Here is an 18587-nt window from a genome sequence, read left to right on the forward strand (position 1 = left end):
TGGCTGACATGCATTGTGAGCTGTAAGGTCTTATATAGACAGGTGTGTGGCTTTCCTAATCAAGTCCAATCAGTATAATCAAACACAGCTGGACTCAAATGAAGGTGTAGAATCATCTCAAGGATGATCAGAAGAAATGGACAGCACCTGACTTAAATATATGTGTCACAGCAAAGGGTCTCAATACTTAGGACTTGTGATATTTCAGTTTTTCTTTTGTAATAAATCTGCAAAAATGTCAACAATTCTGTTTTTTTCTGTCAATATGGGGTGCTGTGTGTACATTAATGAGGAAAAAAAATGAACTTAAATTATTTCAGCAAATGGCTGCAATATAACAAAGAGTGAAACATTTAAGGGGGTATGAATCTGAACCCACTGTATAAGATTAAAAAAACATAGTTATTATAAGGTGTGTATTATTGGTTCAACAGGATTTGTACCATGCTAACTAACAACACATAATGCAGACTGAAGCTTGGGCTTTTTTCATTATTTTCTTTGATTAAAGGCATTATGATTGTCCTTGTGGAATGGTTGTAATAGAATAACCAATATTAAGTTTAAAAAAAACTTATTTCTTAAAATTAACTCTCAACACAGTAGTAATTGCACTTAAACATAACTAGTCAAGTTTCCCAATATCTTTCAACAATGGTGTCTCTGTAAGTACTTGTGTTAAAAGACACCAAAACATTTTTACCATATTAAGCAATGGTATTTATGATAAAATACAGGTTTTACAGAAGGCATTTGTACATTTTAACCACCAGCAGTATTCTGATATCTAATGTAATACCTACAAACATGCAGATTTGTACAGAAATGTCTATTTGGTATGCCTCAGACAAGCACATGGAATAAATAACAGGCACAGCAGACATTCAGACCTGACTTCAAAACGGAAAATGAGAGAACAGTGCATATGAGCTTGAGAATACAGTAATTTGAGCCATTACCAAATATATATTTGTATATAACTACCTTGGAATTGTGCAATTTACATTACTCTTTGGCCTTCGGTTGATAAAGCTAAACTGGCTGTAGTATCTCTGGAACAAAGCAGAAGCAGAATCCAAAATATCTTTTGAGGTATATTTAGATTCCCAGGTTAGTAATATTAGCTTCGTGACTTTGATAAAACCGGGAGTGATCAAAATGTCAGTCAGCACATTTAAGGCATGATTATAGATATGAGTATCATACAAAGACAACATGCCAATGTCTTAAGTTAAAATCAACGCCACCAGTTAAAGTCCTTATTTGTATTCTAGCATACAGTAAGTCTGTTATAGCTTGGTTTCCTGGCTCAGGATCAGAGATGAATACAGAAGGTCTAGAATGATCCAATATTCCAGAACTGTGCTCTAGAAGTGCAGTCAATAAGCAATTCAGTATTGCTTAAACACACAGTAGCGTTTCTCAAGTCAAATCAGTCTTAGTTGCACTTCAGACACATTTCCCGCTCAGTCTTTCTTCAGCTCTGAAGGAGAGACGGACAGTTCTTGGTCCACTGGAAGTGTCACAGGAGCCGCGCTATCGTTGTTTTCCAGTGCTCCGTAAGAAAAAGAGCCATTATAATCGGGCTGCACGGCCCAGCCTTTGTTGTGAATGGTTGGAACGCCTGTGTTAAAAGAAATATAAGATGTTTTTAATCTAATAGGATGATTATTTGTTTGGGTTGCTGACAGAAATTATTAAGAAGTCTTACCCTTTGCCATGTCCATAGTGACATATGGCTCAAAGGCTTTGGCCTTCCTCTTGTTTTTAGTGATCAGGAACACACCAAGAAAGCATATAGCACACCTGCAGGAATATTATAAAGACTAATGTTAAATCTTAGATTCCAAGGGCCTCACTACTCGTCTGTTAGTCACTGTTACAGCTAATAAAACAAACTTGTGTGGAATTTCATGGCCAGATATTTCTCTTCCTCACATGGATGTGTTACAGAGTATCACATAGTACTACATGGTAGTCACATAGTAGAAGTACAGTAAGCATTTCCACCTTGATGAATTGAATGTGAAAATTTAGGCTGTTAATTGATAAAAATACTTATGTTTTCATAGTTATTGCATGAACACATTCAGGCCCTTTTAAAACAAAAAATATTAATAATAAGTCTTTTCACAAATGATTAAATTGTGTAATTTTGCAAATTATATACCGCCATTCAAAAGTTTGTAAGTGTCAGTAGTTTTTTTGTTGAAAATTCAGCAAGGATTTATTAAATCAAAAGTGACAATAAACACTTCTACATTATTAAAAACAATTCTAGTAAAAGAATTGTGAAAACAACCCATCAGGTCTTCCACAAAAATATTATAAAGCAGTGCTTTCCACATTGATAATGATAAGAAACATTTCTTTAGCTCCAAATCGGCATATTAGAATAAGTTCTGAAAAGTTTATTTTGCAGAATCTGCAAAAGGTTAATTATTTTACCAAAATACAAGGGATTAACAAAAACATGTTATTTTTTATTTAGTACTGACCTGAATAAGATATTTGACATAAAAGACAAGAGAAAATAATAGATGAATTTATAAAAATTACCTGTTCAAAAGTTTAAACCCCCTTGATTCTTAATACTGTGTTGTCACCTGAATGATCCATTCATGTTCATTCATGTTTTTTTTAGTGATAGTTGTTCATGAGTCCCTTGTTTGTCCTGAACAGTTAAACTGCCTGCTGTTCTTCAGAAAAATCCTTTGGGTCTCACAAATTCTTTGTTTTTTCAGCATTTTTGTGTATTTGAACCCTTTCCAACAATGACTGTATGATTTTGAGTGTAATAATAATAGAATCATACATCATACAACTGAGGGACTCATATGTAACTATTACAGAAGGTTCAAACGCTCACTGATGCTTCAGAAAGAAAAAACGATGCATTAAGAGGCGAGGGGTGAACTTTTTGAATTTGAAGATCAGGATTTAACTTATTTTCTGGGAAACATGTAGGTAGCTGTTGTAGCTTCTAAAAGGCAGTTTAAAAAAAATTATATTTAGGCAAAATAAGAAAATTTACATAATCTTCAATCTGCTGAACAGTTTACACTCTTAATGCATCGTTTTTCCTTCTGGAGCATCAGTGAGCATTTGATACTTCTCTATATATACTGCATATGAGTCCCTCAGTTGTCCTCAGTGTGAAAAGATGGATCTCAAAATCATACAGTCATTGTTGGAAAGGGTTCAAATACACAAAAATGCTGAAAAACCAAAGAATTTGTGGGACCTGAAAGATTTTTCTGAAGTACAGAGGGTTGTTTAACTGTGCAGGACAAACAAGGAACTTATGAACAACCATCACCAAACAAAAAAAAAAAAAACAGCTGTGGATCATTCAGGTAACAACATAGTATTAAGAATCAAGCGTATGTAAACTTTTGAACAGGGTCATTTTTAGAAATTCAACTATTATTTTATTATATTATATCCAGGATATTTACATTTTTTTTCTGAGACTAAGAGGCTAATAAAATTTTGGTCGACTATCAAGGGGCAGCCCAAAATAGTAGTGTGTGTACTGAGAATGCATCATAAAACCTACCCCAAAAGAAACATGCATATGTGCAGAACGTCTTCATGGTTAAACTCCTCATAAAATATGGCCCCTGTTTTAAAAGAAACAGAATGAGAATGAGGCCGCTAACACAAAATGAAGACAACACTGTCATCTTTAGGGACAGAGATAGAGAAAGAAATTAGAGAAAGAGTCCTACCTGCCACAATTGCAAATGTTGTGCAGAAAATGTAATTCACACATGCGATGATGGAGGAATCATACAGGTGAGATGCCTGTGCTAGAAATCTAATAAAGAAAGCAAATTCAGATTAAAACATATAGTATTCCACTCTAAGCTAATTGACCTTCAACGAAACATCAATACAACAAAAAACAACTTACGATGCTTGAAAGACAATGGTTGCCACCATGCTGACAAACATGACATAGAATATGGGATAGGATAACTGTAGAGGACCCACGACGCTAAGCACAATCATCCCTGAAACCGCCTTCACTGTAATTACAGTCACTGAACCTAAAGGACATAGTTCAAGGGTAAGGTCAACTCCATTAATTTGGTCTCTAGTACATTTATGAGGGCAAAATAGACTAGTTAATCTACGCATTCCTTCCTTGTCAAGAGAGCTACTTTGCAAAACAAACACTGCTTGTAGAACACTTTGAGTAATGTTTCATGCACACAATGGGCTCTACAAACAACAAATGTTGTGTTATCATCCTACCAAGTAGTGCCACCAGCAGCAGAATCAGGACGAGGTAGTTAGCATTCCGCTGTTTATAGAAATACAGCACTAGACAGAATGTGATGATCCCCAGGAGCTGGAAAATAAACATAATCCAAAATTTTCTACCTGTCAAAAATAATGTGCACTCTAAAAGCCATTTGGAATTTGGAATCACACAATAACTTCCTAAAACATGAGGGTGTGTATTACCAGGTATAAGAGGAAGGGCCAGCCGATAACATGTTTTACTATATTCTCCGCATTTAGCTTCTCATGGGAGTTCGGTCCAAACGTCACAAAGAGATAAGTACCGCCTGCCGTCAAGGCACAGCCCAGGAAAGTCAAGATGTAGCGCTCTACAAAGACAAGCATAGGGATGTTATACTGTTCTGCATTTAAATTATTGTTTTACTAATGCAATATATTAACAAGTAGTTACTTGTTGCTTAGCAACTCGTGGCCTTAATCTTTTGAATAAATAGCTGAGAACATACAGCTGGCACATCAAAGCCAGCGCTACTTAAGTGAGTTATGTAACTGAAAGCAATTAGTATGATTTATCAGAATTTAGTTTCTTTAATTTCTTTATATGTGCTGACAAAGATGAGCAGAACTTACTCAAGAATTCCTGTGGCTTCCACTTTTCCCGCAAAAACAGGAAACCCAAGATGGCGCTTGCTGTGAAGACCAAAACACAAACCACTGGTTGTTACTTGAAATAAAATAAAATACAATTTTATACTAGTTGAAACATTTATCATATTCGTTTAATTTAACGTGATATACTAAAAAAATAAAACTGAAATAAAAATTAAAAACAGACATACGCTACCAGTCAAAAGTTTTTGAACATTAAGACTTTTAATGTTTTTTAAAGTGTCTTCTGCTCACCAAGCCTGCATTTATTTTACCCAAAGTACAGCATAAACTGTAAAATGTTTTAATATTTAAAATATTTAAAATAACTGATTTCTTTTTAAATGTATTTTAGAATCCAATTTATTCCTGTGATTTCAAAGCTGATTTTTAGCATCATTACTCTAGTCACATGATCCTTCAGAAATCATTGTAATTTTCTGATTTGCTGCTCAAAAAAAATATTATTATGTTGAAAACAGCTGGGTAGAATTTTGTAAGGTTACTTCAATGAATATAACGTTCAGAAATTTATCAGCATTTATCTGAAATAGAAATCTTTTGTAACATTATGAATATCTTTATCATTACTTTTAATCAAATTAAAGCATCATTGCTAAATAAAAGTAATAATTTCTTTGCCCAAAAAAAATTGCACAGACTCTAAGCCTTTAAATTGTATAGTGTATAATGTTTCAAAAGCTTTTTTTTTTTTTGTTTGTTTTTTTTCAAATGCTGGTCTTTGGATCTTTCTATTCATCAAAGGAAAAAAAGGGGAAAAAATTTACTCAACTGTTTTAAATATTGCTAATAATAATAATAAAAATGTTTCTTGAAAAGCAAATCAGCATATTAGAATGACTAGAATGACTAGAATGACACTGAAGACTGGAGTAATGATGCTAAAAATGTTGCTTTGATCACAGGAATAAATTAAATGTTAAAATATATTCAAATAGAAAGCAGTTATTTGAAATAGTAAAAATATTTCACAATATTACTGCTTTTGCCATTCTTTGAATCAAATAAATGCAGACTTGATGAGCAAAAGAGACTTCTTTAAAAAAAATCTTACTGTTCATAAACTATTGACTGGAAGTGTATTTAAAGAAAAAAATTAAAATGTCAAAAATACACATCAAACTATAAATTTGGTTAAAAACTAATACTATTATCTGTAATAAAACTATAAAGCTATAATATTATCATGATGAATAACACACTTCAGAGCTGTATTACATAGTAATTACAGATATTACAGTATTACACATTATGAATACCTACATATGACAGACACAGCATTAAGCGGCGCTATGAGAGAGAGCGGTGCAAATGCATAAGACACAAACAGGGCGCCTTCGCCCAGAACCATCAGCATCAGGCCAGACCACCAGGTCTTAGTGTAGTAGTACTGCCTCGGGTCTTTATTTCCCGCCAACGTCACATGACTTTGTTTCTGCAAGAGAAAACATCATGATGACGTGTGTTTGTCTTGTACACCTTCTTATTGAACTTACTCCCTTAGATACTGTAACAAACAACAGCTGGGTTCTAGTACAAGATGTTGAGAAGTAAATAAAAGTGGCTGACTTTCACCTGACAGGGTGTAACCTGAACACACCCTGACCCTGAATCACAATGCAATTATAAATGTAGGCTGCAAATACACACTTACCTGAATGCTGACTGAGATGCTGACCAACAGGTTTCCAAAGATAGCTAACAATGTTCCAATGAGGTTTTCCTGTGTGTAAATCACAGAGACAAGACTTTGAAGTGTCACCCATGGACAGGATAATTGTTTACAACATAGAAATAAAACACAGAACACATAAATCATCTTGAAGCCATGCGGACAGTATATAATTTATAGACGTTTAACGTTACTTCAACAAGACCTTCCTGTGTATATAAGAAAGTATATAACAGGAACTAAATTAAATTACAGAGAACAAAATGGTTACACTCATAAAAAAGAGTTTTGTTTTGTATTTCTAGATTGGTTTTTACTCCAAACATCATGTCATAGACTCACGGTGTAGGAGTCTCCCGTCACACCGTCCTCTCGTGCCATCCTCAAGCCGTTCATCCTTAAATCAGATGACATTCCCGTTATACACACATCACCGAGCCCGTCTCGCAGCTCGGTCCAGTCGGGACTTGAATTGAAGTCAGCTCTAGTTTCCTCTGTTTTGGCTGCGGCTTGCGCGCATCGCCATTTTCGAAACGCCGTTCCTTCCGGGTACACCTGTCAAGTGACTTGTGACGTTGTACACACGTTCTGTGTGACGTCGAGTTTGAAAAATGTGATGAGGCACGCATTCTATGCAACATAATAATAGTAAAATAGTAATAATAAAATGAAAAATGACATCCAATGAGGTTAAGGAAATTTATATTAAAATGTTTCATGTTTCATGTTTCTAAATATTCTGATGTTGATGAGACTTGGTTGTTTTGTGGTTTGGTTAAGGAAACAGCTGTCCGTTTGTTTTTTGATTGTAGCATAACCAACAAGTTATGGATTGATTTAAAGGAATAATTCACTTTCACAACAAAAATTTACAGGTAATGTACTCACCCCTTTGTCATCCAAGATGTTCATGTTTTTTTTCTTCAGTCGTAAAGAAAATTATGTTTTTTGAGGAAAACATTTCAGGACTTCTCTCCATATAATGAACTTCCAAAATGCAGTTTAAATGGAGCTTCAAAGGGCTCTAAATGATCCCACCCGAGGAAGAAGGGTCTTATCTAGCGAAACGATTGGTTATTTTCTAAAAAAAACATTTACAATTTATATACTTTTTAATCTCTACACACAGAGCTAGACAAGATGGGCAGTTGAGGTTAAAAAGTATATAAATTGTAATTTTTTTTTTTTTTTTTTTTTTTTTTTTTTTTTTAGAAAATAACCAATCCTTTTGCTTGAAAAGACCCTTTTTTCCTTGGCTGTGATCGTTTAGAGCCATTTGAAGCTGCATTTTGGAAGTTCAAACTCGGGGGCACCATAGAAGTCCATTATATGGAGAGAAATCCTGATATGTTTTCCTAAAAAACATAATTTCCTTACGACTAAAGAAAGAAAGACATGAACAATTTGGATGACAAGGGGGTGAGTACATTATCTGTAAACTCCTTAAGCACATTGTAGCCTTAGAAATGTGACCTATACCTTCGTCCTTAATGATGTTTTACACATTATGAATACCTACATATGACAGACACAGCATTAAGCGGTGCTATGAGAGAGAGCGGTGCAAATGCATAAGACACAAACAGGGCGCCTTCGCCCAGAACCATCAGCATCAGGCCAGACCACCAGGTCTTAGTGTAGTAGTACTGCCTCGGGTCTTTATTTCCCGCCAACGTCACATGACTTTGTTTCTGCAAGAGAAAACATCATGATGACGTGTGTTTGTCTTGTACACCTTCTTATTGAACTTACTCCCTGTGTCTGTCTTAATGATGTTTTATTATGAAAATCCAAAGCTATTATCTGCTGAATATGTTGTTAATTTTCCTCACATTGAATGCAAATTTTTGACGCATTAGCCTAAGAGTACTTTTCAAAAAAAAAATCAAAAGATGTAATTTTATTATGGATAATACCATAATTTGATCATGCGCAAATTCATATTAGTTTCTTGTCCTTGTTTTTATGATTGTCCTTTGTAGAAATACATCCATATCTCATTTCCCTGTTCTTGTACGTTCTGCAATAAAATAAATAAATAAATAAATAAATAAATAGGTAAAAATATAAAATACAAAAGTGTTTTTTGTTGTTTTTATGGATGTTGCGTATGATGGAGAGCAAGTGAATCCACAATAACATTCTGCTTTGATGACTCATTTTGAAGAAGCTGCTTTGTAGCTTTGCTTTGTGTAAAGCACTTTTAAAAACAAATTAATAATTAGAATTTAAAATTGTATTAATATAATAATATAATATCTTGCAAACAACTAATAATTTGTGGGGAAAATATGCTCTTTACAAGGTAATATCTTACTTGTTTTAAAAACAACATATCTTATAATATTATGCATATTTTCATGCAAAGTAGTCTATCCACCTTATTTTTTTAATGGGTCTGCTCTTACGAAGATGGTCTTATTATAGTAAAAGTAGTAGGCCTAACCATGTTTTTTGGGCGCATTATTACCATTTGTATAATCATAGTTTTACTACAAATACATGGGTAAACTATGGTTAGTGTAGCAAGACCATGGATAATTTGTGGATACTATACTTTAACTATAGTAACCATGTTTTTTTTGGGTTTTATTTGTAGTAAAACCATGGCTAATTTTCGTAAAGCATTCGGCATTCGCTCCTATTCAGCTATCTTAGCCGTAAACAGCTCGTTTTGCTGCTTGATATTGCAAACTTATTCTTCTAGTTGTTTCCATACAGCGGCTAATAAACTCGCACATTCACAAAAAACGGCTTCCGCGTTGAATAATAAGGTGGATAAAGTGGTCTGGCCTACGTGAAAATAATACATAGGCTACAATAATTTTACAGTTTAAAAGGCAAAAAATTACGTTTGGAATCAGTTTTGGACAACAGGTGGCACCAGTGCACCTTCCTAAGGTTTTTTCATAGCCTGGTAATGTTTTGGCTCTGCTGTTACAGCATGGCATTTTTGGGTAGCTACACACCTCTTCTTCTAGAAAGCACAAAAAAACTAATACCACATCTGGTCCATAACCACCATAGACAAGAGTGGATCCTCTGTATATATTTTTTAATAAAGTTTCATATTATCGAAAACTTTGGGAAACCAGTTTTGAATGTTTAGTTACATCCCTATACCAGACCCCCAAGATCTGTCATTCCAAGAAACCAGGGTTTATATTCTAATGAACTGAAATGCTGATTCTATTGTACAGTAGCCAAGTAGTACAAAGCCATAAAGTTCTTGTGAATTCCCTTCAACAGTGAGGGTATTGCGTCAACCTCTGCTTGAGTTAATAATCACATGTATAGTTTGTTGGAAATGATTTATTATTTAAAAGTAAAAACCCACATCAAGATGTTTATATGAGACCAAGACCACGAAACCACAAGATTCTGCCTGAAAGCAGCTGTGACTTCACCTTTTATTGTTTATAGTTATACAATGTTCCAACAGTGATATTTTGCAATTTTCCATTATCATATCCCAGAGCTATATGAGACTCTAACAGGCTAGGAAGGAACAATTATTATGAAATTCATCAATTACATCTTGGCACAACTGAAATGACGCACAAACCATTACAGTTGTTTTAGGGTCCACTAATTCCTGTAGGCGAAACAGGTGTATTCCAACATTTTTTTTCACCTGCCAGTGATAGATAAAACACTGCAGACAATGAGTAAATATAAATGGGTTATGGTGTAACTGACATGAAGCAAATCTGTGACCTTTCACCATTTCGTAAAGGATAAAAGAATCTATAGTCATTTGGTTTTTTGTAGAGAAGAGGTACACCCATGTTGTAATAGCTACTGATGTTAGAAATGTGTCATCGTTGCACGCATGTTCAGATGTCATTGGGTGTGGAAAGCGAACCTTTAGATCATCCACTGTAAATGCCAGGATTATTTTTAACTCCTGAGCAGTATGCAAAATGTCCAGAAACTTGTAATCAATAAGTCTGGATATCAGCTCTAATTATTTAACTACAAAAACAACCTGTAAAATTAGGAACAAACAGCAACGTGTCAGATTTCGTCTCCGAATTCCATGGAATTTATCTGGAATGATGATTTGACTTGAGGCAAGATCTGAACATCAAAAGTTTTATAATAAGCAAAAGAATGTAACAAAACATTGGAGAGATGCCACTGTAGCCTGTAGATGCATCAGAGGGTTGCAGAGCATCAGGCTTCCCAACACTAATTATGAATGATTAATACTGCTTCTATCTCGGTGGTAAAATACGCCCTTGCACTGACACCCGGAAAAAAAGAAAGGAACATTCTTTCCCTTAAGGCCTGTCCTCAGGAGTGGAACAGCACCCCTGATGGAATGATGTAACTCACTATACAGTTTCAGAATACAATCTTTAGTAAAGCTACTTTTGATTTCAACTTTGCCAGAGAAGAGAAGATTTTTTTTTTGTACCATTATCATGTAAATCAAATATACCATAAAATTTCTTATGCCTGCTTATCACTGTCAAAAAATCTGTGCTGCAGGAAATCACCCTTTATGCAAACACAGAAGTGTAAGGTATAACTCCTCTTTACTTTTTGATGTATTTGGGAAAAACCAGAAAATGATCTGTCTTTTCACTTCCTGAAACTCTATTATTCTACCTATAGACATGTTACTACTATACTTTTTGGCTTATGCTCTTGTAATCATCGTTGACTCATGAATTACTGTATAAAACACACCGTGAGACACACTGCCTGATTAGTGCAATAACTCCGTTATGTTCACCTTAATTTATATACTTTGTTTATTAATCATTCAGTTTATTCATACTTTTTATTGCAGTTATATTTAGTCATTCAGCAGAAACTTTTAAACAAAGCAGTTTACAAATGGAAAGCAGTTTGTCATAAGAGACTCAAAAAGCCACTCAAAACTGGACAAAATGTTTTTTTTCTGTAAACATTTATTTAGTCAAATTTACGCTGTAGCGATGGCTCACACCTCTTCATGTGTTGTTTTGTCTTATGTTGTCAGTGTATGTTCTCTGAAAAAGAATTCTTTAAAACATTCCCTATAACCACAGCATTGTTTCTGTTGTTTGTTTTCTAGTGTATATGGAGCACATTGAGATCACACCTCAGAAATGAAAACATGCTTCACATATGAGTAAGTTAAAAGTTCTGTAAATAAAGCAAAATTAGCCTGCAGTATGTGACAACTGCCACTTGTTTTAAAGTGTCTAGTAGTGAATACCTGTAGTAATGATGATTTGAATAAAGCGATGTCTGTACATCGCTTTTGCATCATGATTTTAAAATAACAGGTTTGTTTGACCCAATTATCAGGAACATAAACTGTATTTAAAGGTACAGTTCATCCACAAATGGAAACATGACTGTCTCAGACGGAGGTATTCTTTCCATGATTTACAATTGACCATATGCACGGATAACTGTTTTAGACAAGCCAGCTAAGTCATTTCCAGTCAACTGTACTGTGCTGTAATAGGAGTGCACTTTGCTCATTATCTACAAAATTCATTCACAATCGAAAAAAAGTTTTGTTTGTCTAAGGGGACCAAACCTAAAAAAAAAAATATGTGAGTAAATCGGCTAAATATGCGCGAGTCATTGCTATGATTGACAGTAATAACTGGACACCTGACTGTCATGATCTGGGCTGTGGGGCCTCCCTCAGCCACCTGAGGTCGCTGTTTTTACTACACTCCCTTGATTTGTACACCTGTTTGTCATTAGCAATCATTTACCTCTCACCTGGTCACAATTATCTGGGTTATAAGAACCCCTCTTCCCCACTCATCATCCTGGCTGCATTGTCTTTCATGTCTGTCTGTGTATCCCCGGATCGAGTCGTGTTGTGCCGTGTTGGCTGTTGGTTTGTGTTTTGTTTATTTGCTTATCTGTTATTTGTTTGTTTAAAGAATAAATTATCTTACCTGCACCTGGACCCAGACCTCCCTTACTCACCCGTGACAGAATGCAGCCAGCCAAGATGGGTCCAGCGGGGAGTATTTTTTTTTTTTCTGAGGAGGCGGAGGCGGCGTCGGTCGCCCGCTTCGAGACCATCTACGCCTGTCTGGCGGTGATGGATGCCCGCAACGCTGAGGCGGCGCGGAAGCGTCCCTACTATAGGGCGATGGCGGAGGCGCTTTTTCGAGAGAGGGCGTCCGCTGGATCTGTTCCCGACGCGGCGGTGACCGCGCTCTCTGTTCCGGACGCAGCGGGGACCGCTCTCTCTGTTCCGGACGCGGCGGTGACCGCTCTCGCTGTTCCTGATGCGGCGGTGACCGCTCTCTCTGTTCCGGACGCGGCGGTGACCGCGCTCTCTGTTCCGGACGCGGCGGTGACCGCGCTCTCTGTTCCGGACGCGGCGGGGACCGCTCTCTCTGTTCCGGACGCGGCGGTGACCGCTCTCTCTGTTCCGGACGCGGCGGTGACCGCTCTCGCTGTTCCGGACGCGGCGGGGACCGCTCTCTCTGTTCCGGACGCGGCGGGGACCGCTCTCTCTGTTCCGGACGCCGCGGGGACCGCTCTCTCTGTTCCGGACGCGGCGGTGACCGCTCTCTCTGTTCCGGACGCGGCGGGGACCGCGCTCTCTGTTCCGGACGCGGCGGGGACCGCTCTCTCTGTTCCGGACGCGGCGGTGACCGCTCTCTCTGTTCCGGACGCGGCGGTGACCGCTCTCGCTGTTCCGGACGCGGCGGTGACCGCTCTCGCTGTTCCGGACGCGGCGGTGACCGCTCTCTCTGTTCTGGACGCGGCAGGGGATCCCCCTCTCTGTTCCGGACGCGGCGGTGACCGCTCTCGCTGTTCCTGACGCGGCGGTGACCGCTCTCGCTGTTCCTGACGCGGCGTTGACCGCTCACTCTGTGCCTGACGCGGCGTTGACCGCTCTCGCTGTTCCGGACGCGGCGGTGACCGCTCTCTCTGTTCTGGACGCGGCAGGGGATCCCCCTCTCTGTTCCGGACGCGGCGGTGACCGCTCTCGCTGTTCCTGACGCGGCGGTGACCGCTCTCGCTGTTCCTGACGCGGCGTTGACCGCTCACTCTGTGCCTGACGCGGCGTTGACCGCTCACTCTGTGCCTGACGCGGCTGTGAACGCGATCTCTGTTCCGGACGCGGCGGTGACCGCTCTCTCTGTTCCGGACGCGGCGGTGACCGCTCTCTCTGTTCCGGACGCGGCGGTGACCGCTCTCTCTGTTCCGGACGCGGCGGTGACCGCTCTCTCTGTTCCGGACGCGGCAGTGACCGCTCTCGTTGTTCCTGATGCAGTGGTGACCGCTCTCGCTGTTCCTGATGCGGCGGTGACCGCTCTCGCTGTTCCTGATGCGGCGATGACCGCTCACTCTGTGCGTGATGCGGCGGTGACCGCTCTCGCTGTTCCTGATGCGGCGGTGACCGCTCTCGCTGTTCCTGATGCGGCGGTGACCGCTCTCGCTGTTCCTGACGCGGCGTTGACCGCTCACTCTGTGCCTGACGCGGCGTTGACCGCTCACTCTGTGCCTGACGCGGCTGTGAACGCGATCTCTGTTCCGGACGCGGCCATGACCGCTATCTCTGCGCCTGACGCGGAGGCGACTGAACTCTCTGTTCCGGACGCTGAGGCAACCGCGCTCTCTGTTCCTGACGCAGCGGTGACTGCGCTGCACGGGCCTGGCCCGCCGTCCCTCCCCCTGATTTGCCTTCCCCCGTTCCTCCACCCTCCAGACTTGTGGAACGTCTGGGAGCCGTTCCGTGGGGAGGGGGTAGTGTCATGATCTGGGCTGTGGGGCCTCCCTCAGCCACCTGAGGTCGCTGTTTTTACTACACTCCCTTGATTTGTACACCTGTTTGTCATTAGCAATCATTTACCTCTCACCTGGTCACAATTATCTGGGTTATAAGAACCCCTCTTCCCCACTCATCATCCTGGCTGCATTGTCTTTCATGTCTGTCTGTGTATCCCCGGATCGAGTCGTGTTGTGCCGTGTTGGCTGTTGGCTTGTGTTTTGTTTATTTGCTTATCTGTTATTTGTTTGTTTAAAGAATAAATTATCTTACCTGCACCTGGACCCAGACCTCCCTTACTCACCCGTGACACTGACAAGCAGATGTCAAGCAGATGTAAAAAAAAAAAGAGCTGTGCATTAAATGATTCAGACTAAATTCAGAGTAACAAAACTACAGCAGTAACAAGTTTGTGTTGATTAAATATAAGCTATTTAATAGCTTTTACAGTTCAAGATGTATTATTATTATTACAGTAAAAGATGTAGTTATTAAATTATATAAAATATTTCAAATTCGTATCGATTTATATTGAGTGCATTATTTAATTCTTATATCATCAATATTTAACTTCTTTAATTTGTAGTGAACTATATATAAGTATTTAAATAATTCAACCTTATAGGCTGTTTGTGTCTGAGCGTATTTATTTAATGACTTTACTTGCTATACAATATACTTCAGTGCGGTAAAAGTACCACAGTTTATTATACTAGCAATTTTATAATTAATCAAAAAGCAAGACGTCTTGAAAAAAAACAGGGAGTTGAAATGGCCGCTGCAGCCAGTGATTGATCCTCTGCTGCCATCTCCTGGTTATAAGGGTATATTCATGTCATTTTCATCTTAAAAAGACGTTTTCCGTGAAAAATAATTTTTTTCCCATGTGGTCTTTATGAATAAAAAGTGAATCTTTGAAGTGAAATTTATTGCACAGCTGTAAATTTAAAAAATAATAAAGACTTTAAAATATTACAAGATTTAAAAAATGTGTTCATGACCATGAAGGCAAGTTACTGATTATCCAGAATATGATTAAGATGTCCTTGAAGAGAAGTATGGCTAGCTAGCTAGCTAACGTTAGCCTAAACACTACATGATAGTGTTTAGCTGTCAGCTTTTAAATGTACATCTATGCAGGTACTCTCCTGGGATTACCAGGCTCCGCATTTAAATAGCCTGATGCAAAAGCTCTAAGTAAGGAATAATTGATGACGGGCCATTGAAATCTTAGAAAATAATGCACACCCAAGGTGGTGTTGCGGCCAACACGTATTTTCATAGACTTCAACAGACAGAAGTCAATTATTCTGCTTATAATACAGTGTCCACACCTCAAGACATCGATCAGATGATATATCTCAAGACATTCCTCCAGCATTTGCCCTTAATTAATGATTAATTTCTTACGCAGCTCATCCAACAGCTTCGTTGCTAGTTCCACAACGTCATTTTAGACCTAGTAACGACATTTGAGCCGTTGATAGCAAACTAATGCAGTTAATAATGAACTTTAGACAGACCGACAGACAAGCAGACAGACAGAAAGAGAGAGGGAGAGAGATATTAAGTGCATGAATTACCTCTCTCAAGTCTGTGTGTCTCTCAAATGTGATCGACAGCAGTGTCTCTACTAATAGTGAAACTTTAAGTTAATTTTCTTCAAGACCATGCCGTTGTTTCCTCGCTTGTGGGACCTGTCATTTAGTTTTTAAGTTGTTAATCCTCAGAGCAGCGCTAACAACATTAAAACTTAACATAAACGTAATATTGTGGCAAAAACACTGAAATAATCTGGCATTTTTTCTTTTGTGTACGTGCGTTTCTCTGAAAATAATACACACCATGTGAACGTTCGTCAGCCAATCAGATTCAAGCATTCAATAGCCCTTTAGTATAAATAGGTATCTAAATAATTCAATCTTATAGGCTGTTTGTGTCTGAGTGTATTTATTTAATGACTTTACTTGCTATACAATATACTTCAGTGCGGTAAAAGTACTAAAATTTATTATACTAGCAATTTTATAATAAATCGAAAAGCAAGACATCTTGAAAAAAAAAAACGTTAAAATGGCAACTGCAGCCAATGATTGATCCTCTGCTGCCATCTCCTGGTTATAAGGGTATATTCATGTAATTTTTATCTTAAAAAGATGTTTTTGTGAAAAACATTCATCATGAATGAAAAGTGAATCTTTGAAGTGAATTTTATTGTAGAGCTGTGGAGGTGAAAAATAGGCTTTAAAATATTACAAGATTTAACAAATGTGTTCATGACTATGAAGGCAAGTTACTGATTATCAAGAATACGATTAAGATGTCCTTGAAGAGAAGTATTCCTAGCTAGCTAACGTTAGCCTAAACACCTTATGATGGTGTTTAGCTGTCAGCATTTAAATGTACATCTATGCGGGTACTTTTCTGGGATACCAGGCTTGGCATTTAATTTATATGTTGTTAAATAATATAAAACTGAATGTTCATGCCGCTATCATTATTTACAATGTTGCAATTATTATTTTTCTCAGTTTCTGATAAGAATGAGGCAGTAGAGGAGTCTCAAGAGTGTCCACCTATATATAGCATATAAAATGTGCTTCAGCAGAAGATTATGAGCTGGCTTATCATTATGCAGAAGCTCTAAAGAACACTATGTGCATATGGTCAATTAAAAGAGACTGCAACTTTAATGCTTCAAAATGGATGCAAAGTGATGACATATAACTTCTGTGCTGCATTCCAAGTCTTCTGAAATTATATGATATTAATAGTTTTCAGTAAGCAACAACTTCAGTTTCTTGGAAACAAACTAACAGACTTCAGTGCATCTCATAGGGAAGAATTTAGTCTCTTTAGAATCAATCTGTGCCCATATTATAAAAGACCGAAATTTTAATATTAACACATTTATCATCTGATATCTCCAGGACCATTTGTTCTTAAAAATGTATCTATTTTTTATTTAAAATGTAAAAATTCTGACATTATATCATGATATCTCATCACTCTATAAAGGTTCCAAAAAGTGTTTTTTGCAGTGATGCCATAGAAGAACCACTTTTGGTTTCCCCAAAAACTTTTTTTTAGTGAACAGTTCCTAAAAGAATCATATTGAAGAATATTTTAAAAATCTAAAGAACCTTTTTCGACTATAAAGAACCTTTTCTGCATTTGAAAGGTTCCATGGATGTTCAAGGTTTTTCACAGAACCATTGATGCCAATAAAGAACCTTTATTTTTAAGAGCGTATTAAGTCTCCTAATATGTTTACCGAATGAACATTTATTAATACGTTGAATAAATAATAATCAAATAATAAACATTTTAAAATAGCTTATAAATAAATGTTCACCTTTTGATTATTGCTGATAATCTAGTAACTCTGTATCTGATTTTTTAATTTTAAGCAAGACATAGTCATTTTTTATCCAGTAGTTGAGTCAAATAAAACTACCCAGAAGGTTGGATTAAACATTACACCCAACCACTGGGTTTCAGCCAGCGCTGGGTTGTATTTAACCCAGCATTTTTTAGAGTATAAAAACATAAAGTATTATATTTCATTATGCACACATTTTGTTAAAAGTTTTCCTGATTGTGGCTATTGAATATCTCCAAGACTTATTATCAGTGAAAATTTCCACAGCACTGATAAGCATCAAGCTGCAGAGTAAACAGAACATAAACATAAAACTTGAATTTCACTAAACTAGACCATATTTTTAAGGGCACATGGTCTTATAATTCTTCTACTTCCAGGACCTTATGATCCTTCATGATTCTCTCTCTCTCTCTCTCTCTCTCTCTCTCTGTGTGTGTGTGTGTGTGTGTGTGTGTGTGTGCACTCAAAGGGTTATTCAGACTAGCTGACAGACCAGTTGTCTGCATTTCATCCCTCTAATAAGTCAGGCATTTCTACAACTCTACCTTTATTCATGCTACCTGCAGGCTCATACTTTAGTGGCAGTTTAGTCTTTTTTTACAGCCTTTGTCATTTGAAATTCAGCAAGAAAGTAGCTTAAAAGGTAATGTTTTCTTCACGTTATGCTGGCCAAAATGACTCCAATGTCACTCAAATTTACAACTGGAAAGCTAAACAGAAGAAAAATCAAGGAATAGTTAATTATTTTAATATTAATTTTTAAGTTACTATTTAAAATAATTCATTATAATCTTTCTCTTTTTTTGTATTTCTGTTATACTATGATTCTGGAAACATCAAGGAATAATTCACCAAACAATGCTAAT

General features: G+C 37.6%; 1 protein-coding gene across 1 annotated transcript; it reads right to left on the minus strand.

The window, feature by feature from the left end:
* Positions 1 to 402: 402 nt before the first annotated feature.
* On the minus strand, positions 403 to 7135 carry nipal3 (NIPA like domain containing 3). Its single transcript, XM_073827055.1, has 11 exons — positions 6935 to 7135; positions 6575 to 6643; positions 6184 to 6355; positions 4882 to 4941; positions 4474 to 4619; positions 4261 to 4357; positions 3917 to 4052; positions 3732 to 3820; positions 3560 to 3623; positions 1712 to 1806; positions 403 to 1624 (listed from the first exon to the last, which is right to left on the minus strand). The coding sequence occupies exons 1-11, from the start codon at positions 7004 to 7006 to the stop codon at positions 1467 to 1469; spliced, it is 1158 nt and encodes a 385-aa protein (XP_073683156.1). The 5' UTR covers positions 7007 to 7135; the 3' UTR covers positions 403 to 1466.
* Between the last annotated feature and the right edge of the window lie 11452 nt (positions 7136 to 18587).

The sequence above is a fragment of the Garra rufa genome, chromosome 21 (genome assembly GCF_049309525.1).
Source record: "Garra rufa chromosome 21, GarRuf1.0, whole genome shotgun sequence".
In the NCBI taxonomy this organism is placed as follows: Eukaryota; Metazoa; Chordata; class Actinopteri; order Cypriniformes; family Cyprinidae; genus Garra; species Garra rufa.